At 35.0% G+C, this 8,293-nt stretch overlaps 1 protein-coding gene across 1 annotated transcript in view; it reads left to right on the top strand.

Moving 5' to 3' along the window:
* Window positions 1–2,978: 2,978 nt before the first annotated feature.
* The window catches only part of LOC140172770 (nose resistant to fluoxetine protein 6-like), a 34,523-nt gene continuing 29,208 nt past the window's right edge, over window positions 2,979–8,293 (top strand). The window contains exon 1 of the mRNA XM_072195899.1: window positions 2,979–3,649. Within this exon, the coding sequence (XP_072052000.1) occupies window positions 3,370–3,649 (280 nt within the window). The 5' untranslated portion in view covers window positions 2,979–3,369. The remainder of the gene's footprint in view (window positions 3,650–8,293) is intronic.

The raw sequence follows: 8,293 nt of genomic DNA, 5'->3' as shown, positions 1-8,293 counted from the left end.
ATAAATCTACAAGTAAAGATATGGCAAATTGTGTAAAGTAGTCCTAAAATAGCAAGGGCCTCTTTCGTGTCGTTGTGTAGCAAAAGTGAATTTCATAGGTGATAGGGCTACCCGAAAGTGTGACTCCATTTGAAATCTTGAGTTGAATTGAACCATCTGGTCGGTACTATTAAGATGGGTAATCAGGGTTGTTTGATTTAAATCACGCCGATTTAAACCACTGATTTAAATCGCGATTTAAATCACGTGAGTATTTTTAAATCACTGATTTAAATCAACTTTTTCCATTTTTTTACCATTTTTGATAAATGTAAGTTAATTTCTTGCTTGAATTGACTGTTTTACTTCATTCTTAATGCTTCTACAACTCTTGGATACAATTAAAATACATCTATGATGTCACTTTATCTATTGCTAAAAATTCATCTTCAAGGTGCAGAATTCAACAGGTTTGTTCCCCATGATTTTACCAATTTTTTGTTGTTGGAATTTTCACATGTAAAAACATGTTTTGATTTTTGTAAATACCTGGTAGGATTATGCATATGACTAGCATTCCACTGGTACTCTTTTGACTTTATCATGGGGTATAGCAGTTCTTGGAATAAAAATAAATAAAAAGAAATCGATTTAAATTTTTAAAAATCTGATTTAAAAAAAAAAAATCAACAACCCTGTGGGTAATTTAAAACAATGGGGAATTTGAAGTGGTATTTTCATTTATAAATTTAAAATGAATATCATATTATTATTTAATAACATCAAGTAAGTGAAAGAAAAACGTGAAAAACTTTTCCTCATATTCTGAAATCTTTGACGATAAGCACGAAAGTTCATTTTACGCGGTACAAATTTGATGTGCGAACATAGCAAAACGTGGCCCAACTCGCCGACGATTAAGTAAAATCGGGCATAGGGTTTGAACCTGAACTGGTAATAAAACCAAGTAAAGTTTTTCTTTTGGCCAAGATATTACTGATTCTCCGGCTGATTCTATTGCACAGCACATTACGCTTGATCCTTTTATTTTTTTCTGGAAAGCCAAAATGCCATTGCTAATCATGAAAGTCAATTTTAAGCGATACAAGCCCCGGTGGGTTCAGTTTGTATTTAAAGGTAGGACGTATGACCGTTCCAGGATTTGAAAATGACCCCTATTTCACGGGGAATCGAGGACATTTGCAGCAATTTTACCCCCTATTTTGCGTGAAATCAAGGAAAATTTGCCCCCAAAAACCTCCCCTATTTTTATCATTTTGAGGACGAATTTTCATTTCACCCCCTTATCACGAGGAATCAAGGACATTTTTCCGAAATAAATACCCCTATTTTTACCATTTCAAGGACGCTTTTGAGTTTTCCCCCTATTTCACGGGGAAATGAGGACAATAACGGAAACTGTAGCAGTAAAACGCGGACGAAAGTCCTAGAAATACACCCTATTTTTCATTTCAAGGACAATTTTGCTCCAAAACACCCCTTATTTGGACAATCGCAAACAATTTTGTCCTCGAAAATTCCGCGGACATTTCTTGAAAAGTACCCCTAATTGGAACCATCATGCGTACACATTGTCAGTGAAGACTGAACCCACCGGGATACAAGCTTGATATCATGCGCAAAAATTTTAAAAGTAGCTCAACTCGTCATTTTTCTGGACGTGGCCATATTTTTTTACATTATCTCAAACTGCCCCCCCCCCTCATAATTATTGAACGGTCCCTAAGCGTAGCCTTAAAAGGGGCATACGAGGAATGTCCTTCTGATATCAAATAATTTGACTTCTTGGCGATATAATAATACATTGTATGACAAATTATTAAAAATTTAATTTCTTTATTTTTCATATAATTATAAACAGTCCTAGAGTGACGTAGCGTGGGTCATCCGATTGGGGGGAGGGAACGGGTCTGATGGGGAGGGGGGCACCGAGTCATTTTGTTGGCAATTTTCCTATGGAAATTTTGCAATCGACGGGGGGGGGACACGTGTCCCCCTACACGTATATTCCACTTTTGCACCATATTTCATAATTTTAGTTTGGGTCGTCAAATGGTGCTGGATTGGCTACTTCAAGAATTTTTCCAACCCCATCCCCGGCCCCATCCCCCAATCCACGCCAAAATGATGCAAAATGGGGGCCCTTAAAAGTTTTGACCCTCCTAAGGGGGGGGGGGGCAGAAAAAATTGACCACAAATTTTCCCTGGAAAATTGAGATTATATGCTTTTCTTTGGGGTTGACCCATAATTTTCATGTCAAAAAGGAGGGGCCGTAAATTTTTGAGACCTGAAAAGGGGGACCCGAAAAATGTTCGCAATATTTTTTTTTCCATCAGGCCCCCTAACAAGTGTTTGTGAACGGTCCCTAAAGGTAAATTGAGCAAACATTTCAAGAAATTTACGTTTGACTTTAATGAGGATTGAAGTTGATTCGCCTCCCAAACAGTTTTTATTTGTATTCCTCTTTTTAAACTATTTTTTTCTCATTCTTCACCTAATGAAAATAACATGGGAAACTTGTCCTTTTGTCACAAAAAACAACAACAAATTAAAGCATATGGCTACGATGGCTCGTTAAAAGTTTGACAGAAGAAAGAAAGAAAGAAGAACTGACCAAAAACAGAACACTCGCAAATTGGAAATTTGCGATTGTAACAAACAAACAAACATAATGCACATACCGGTAATCATAACTCACAAACACAAAATCGGAATCAACTGAAATTTTGGGAATAAGCTTTTTCGCGTGGATATCTACTGAATCTAGTAAATACCATTAGATTTATTTTACTTCGAGGACCAGGCTGACAAGGACTCAGTGTTAACTAATGTCAAAATCATCCATTTTAGCCTCATTTTGCCATAACTATTATAAAATTTGTATCAGGAGGGATCAGGAAAAAGCTCATGAATACGCCCCCTCACGTCCAAAACTAGTGAAAGTGCAGTGCGGCGAATCCTTGGGGTCAAGGACAATCGGGCAATCGGCACATTCATTCATTCATAAATGAATCGATTTACCAAGTTTATATAGCGACACACTGATACCATGCATACTGGTTGTTGAATAGAACTTGTTGGTTGACTTGGTACAGTTTATGGTTTAGCTATGTTTGATTTCGGGCTGACTAAATATGCTGAAATCACATGCAGTTCGTGTACTGCTTCCGCCCAGGGGTTCCTCTGAAAACTTCAACATTCGTCAGTGCGTAAATTAGCAAGGCTACAAACATAACATTGTATAGGCCTACCGCTATAATCGTGATATCGAGCGGAAATACGTGTGTGGTGTAAGCTTATTACCCGTATTATCATCATTTTTATAATCTTTGTTCACTTCAGGAATTAATGCAGCTTAGTTATGCAACATGGCTGTAGTCTTGTCTGTACTTCTACTATTTTGCTTTTGCTTCGGGTTTCATGTGGATGGTGTGAATGGTACTAGTGGACATAGGCCTACTGCAGGTGTTTTCTCGTGGTACAACAAATTCAGTATGATGAATATAGACGAGCTGAACAGACTAGAGACTGGTATTCGAAATGCTAAGGATGATTTGATGTCGGAGTTAATGTCATTTCCTGAAACAGGAACTGTATCCACTATCTCTCCCGGCTGTATTAAAGATACAGTCACCTTTCCTATACAAGGTACGTCAGTGGCGGCACCAGGATTTTTTTTTTTTTTATGGCGGGGGGAGGGCTGCTTTCCTTTCTCTTTTCCCTTGCCCTCCAAAATTCCCCCATATATATATATATATATTTTTTTTTTTTTTTTGGGGGGGTGAATTTCATGAAGAAAATCAACACATTTTGCGCAAAATTGCAGCAAAAACTGGACATTTTCGTGTGTTTTTGCTGGGGAGCAAGGGGGGTGAGTTCTTGCTGATGGGACCTTTTCCCCTCATGCCTCCGTGGCGCCGCCAGAGGGCCGTTTTCAGAGAAAAATTTTGTATTTTACACTATTTTGGCCCATGATCGGGGTGAATTTTGATGGAAAAGGGGCTCATCGTGCTTTTTCTTTTCCTTTGCCCTTTGGTCAGAGGGGCACTTTTATCTTTCATTTTTTGTCGGGGCCGCTACTGCACTGTAACATGTCAGCTTGTAGGCCTAAATAAACAGTTATAAACATGGTTTAATAACCGGTAGGCCTACCGGTCGTAAACATGCTTGACACACATACCAAAAAAAAAAGTAATTCATGTTGACTCAACTTGTTAATAAGCATTAAAAAATTCATTAGTCTTATAAGTTTTTTTTCTCATGCCTCAGTAAAATTTAGTATAGGCCTAATATAAGCGACCCAAATGTTATTTTATATACATAGCCTAGTTCTAAACTGCATGTCTGAAATAAGGCCTAAAAAAATTGTTTGATTGGCGTAACCCGACCGACCCTAAAAATAAGCCCGACCCTAGAAAAAAAGATTAAAATTTAAAAAAGAAGAAAAATCCGCGATTTTCAGCTTAATATACAATGTAGGCCTATGTGTAAAAAAATTTTTAAAAAAATTGCCGACCGACCTAACCTAATTTTTTTTTCATGTTACGCCAATCAAACAATTTTTTAGGCCTAATCCTTACCAGCTACTCTCACATCCCTGGTTTTACAAAACAATTTTCAGCCAGAACGCAGTCTATCGAAAATTGAAAAAAAGTGCTTGTAACTTAATATATAACGGACAGTTATTGCGTTTAAGCAGTCTCAACTCAATTCTAAAGCCTCTTAATAGTAATACGCTGTTTGAACATGATAATTCCATGAATGATCTAATTTTGCATGGTCATTCAACAAACATTGACTCATTGAATACTCTGCATTGAATAGAAATGGGAAGTCGACGGTTTTCCGTAGTGACAATATCCCTTTTATCCCTTACATATCCTGTGTCTTGAATAGCTATATAGCCCACCAACCCTGTGGTTAAGAGGATAGGAAATAATTCCTAATATCTCATACCCTAGTTTGTAATGCCTTTATCTACTAAATGTAATCTTGCCCCACATGACAACTTAGGGCCTACTATTTAGCCCTTAAACCCGGCAAAGAGTCTGTTCAGTGTAGGAATTTTTTAGCCTTTTTTATAAACATGTTTGCAATTGGCTTATAGCCATCACATGCTGACAATACACATAACTGATTGGTTAATCAAAACTAGCAGGTCATGATCAGGCCTAATCACAAAGTAAACATATCAGCTGTATAGAAAACTATGCAGCAGGGCGATTTACTTCAGAAACCTGTATAATATTGGTGTTCATAAAGGCAAGACTATGTGACAAATATTCCTGACCCTGACAAAAGCTAGCAAGAGCAAATGGCTGTGTAATTTGTTTACTTTAGTGATAAGGCATCAGGCATCTTGCATACAATTTTCTTCGTTATTTATAATTATAGCCAAATTTGATTCCTGTAGGTGGCTTTAAAATAAAAAGTCCTTTGAAAAGGAATTGGGCGCCCAATGTGAGCTTGGTCGTGATGTGGTGAATTTTATGGTGTTTAGATATATGGTATTATTATCTCTTGCAAACCCGGTGACACCTCATTATAGAAATCAGACCTGTCAATAGGTTGTAAGAGGGGATAGCCTTTTCCAGGCACGAATTGGGCCATATAAAGAAAGTTTTGATACTTTGCAACGCAATAAAAACCTAAATGCAAAATGAGATCCTGTAGGTGACTCCCGAGGTGGCTTAAAAAACTGAATGCAAAATGAGGTTTAAAAAAAATATTGTTTTCCAGAGTCAAGACGCAGGTATCATTATTAAGCCTCATATCACGTATTTAATGTCGAATAAGTGCAGAGTAGGTTAGATATGAATATTAAATGTTAGACCAAAGTAGCTCAAAATACATGTACTATACACCTGACCCGTGAACTCAAAACGTGTTATATAGCCAAGTATCTTGTGCACATCAAGTTTGGATTTTAAATCCATAGGTCGATTATTAAGAAAAGTTTATAAAGAATAAATAAAAAATATTAGGCCTATCAGCATTTAAATACTTAATAAAATGAGGGGTAAATCTTCTTTGTAGTACCTTCTGATCAAATTTTATGAATGTTAGAAGCCATTTGTCGTACGGAAATTTAGATTTTTTCGCAACTCTTTTGTCACAGCAGACGTCAAGTTACAGTGACCATTACAAGAAAAATAAATGATAAATATGGAAAATAATGGTTTTGAGTGAATGATAACATTCCAAATTAATGAATAAAAGTGATAAATGGGTCATCAAGGTTAAATAGGTATAATCAGTAATTCTAAATGAAGCCACAGAAATTTTGTCACACAAAATCGTATTTTTTTTCTCAAAAGCTATGCAGATACCAGATTTTAAGTGATAAAACAAGAAACAAAAAACTACTAACAATTTTACCCCATGTTTTATTGTTATTTTATCCCTTAAATATTTTGTTCACACTTGTGTCGGTAAAATCGGGGCGAGTTCTTGAACCATGTCTTATTTAACAGGCCTCGAACATAAATTTATGAATCTAATGACATTTACATAAAGCATAGACTATGACTTTGACTTTTCGTATTAAAGTCTAGATATACATTTTCCCCGAAAGACCTAAACATTTTTTGGGTTTTTTTTGGGTGTATCTTTTAATACGATAGGTCAAAATTTTCAAATGATCGTCGGCTTTTCCTTCCAGCTAAACTCACTTCAAGTACATATCAGTAGATTTATAAATTTTGCTTCGAGGACTGCATATATGAAAAATAAAAATAAAAATAATTTATAATAATTTGCCATAAAATGTATTTTATATCACCAATTTCAAAATTACTTGATATCAGAAGGACATTCCTCGTATTCAGAATTCAATTAGATATGTCTGATGTGCACCCATGTCCCACAAAAAATACTATGCAAACGTTGCTATCCAACCCCTTTTGACAAAGAATTTCTTCAAGGGGTGTTTTGTAGCCAGGACCAGAGGCACCATTTCTTGCATTCTTTAAAAAAATAATAAAATCACCTTTTAAGGTTTTCTAGTACTACCCACATATTTTTCACATGCACACGAAATTCCTCCCAAAATTTGTTGGATCCTTAGAGTTGGATTTTACAATTGAAATGTAAGTTGGTGATATATATAAGTAATATTCTACTTTATTCCTATATCCTAAAACTTTGGATCTGAAATTCTACATACGAATAGTCTACTACTGTCTGTTCAATTAGCTTAGATTCTTGAATTTTTAAGATATTTGAAAAAATAAAACTTGTGGCCAAAGTCATCAAAGAAAAGTGTTAGCACAGCCTTAGATCTAACGTGATTTATACTTTTCAAATTCCAAAGTTCAATTTAAAACCCCATTTCTTTTCAATTTTGCCTCATTTTAGGCAGTTAATTGGGTCCACCGAAAGGGTTCGCGACCTTTTTACAAATAGAGTGGGACGGTCCATTCTCAACTTAGGGCATAGACCCTATCCAATTTAGCAAAACAATCTGTCCACCAATCTGTCCTGCCATTTCAATTGTTATACCGTTCCGGTTATTGGATATGGCGCAATTACGTTTTATGCATAACATTATTCTGAGCATTATTTTTTCCCTAAACAATGACATTAAAATTATGGATTTCGTTCTTCAACTGGTTTACAATGTAAATTGAGTTTTGTTTAATACCACCATTCCTTCGCTTGACATTTTCAGATACAGTGACTTTACAAGAATTGTTTTCTGTAACCTGATTGTTTTAAATAATATTTTCTTGTACAAAAGTCCTTTTGTTTCACAGTTTTTTCAGTTTGTATTCAACAAACAAAACGAAATAACAAATTGAAAATAAATGTGTAGTTTTATAATAAGCCTATAGGCCTACACCTTCTCAGACCCATTCTCAGACCCATACGCAAAATAAATAAATAAATAAATAAATAAATAAATAAATAAATAAATAAATAAATAAATAAATAAATAAATAAATAAATAAATAAATAAATAAATAAATAAATAAATAAATAAATAAATAAATAAATAAATAAATAAATACTATCACTGCGCATTGTGACATTCGTCCCCATTGCTCGAAATGGATTGATTCAAAAAAGTTTATGGTACCCGACGTTCTACGGCTTTTTATAAAAAATATCGCGGAAAAGACCAAAATTGAAAAGAAATGGGGCCTTAAATTGAACTTTAGAATGTGAAAAGTATAAATCATGTTAGGTCTAAAGGCTGTGCTAACACTTTTCTTTGATGACTTTGACCACAATTTTTTATTTTTTCAAATATCTTAAAAATTCAAGACAGACAGTAATGATATATGAAATCAT

The sequence above is a fragment of the Amphiura filiformis genome, chromosome 16, assembly GCF_039555335.1.
Source record: "Amphiura filiformis chromosome 16, Afil_fr2py, whole genome shotgun sequence".
NCBI classification, from domain to species: domain Eukaryota; kingdom Metazoa; phylum Echinodermata; class Ophiuroidea; order Amphilepidida; family Amphiuridae; genus Amphiura; species Amphiura filiformis.
This window is presented reverse-complemented; position numbering and strand designations above follow the sequence as displayed.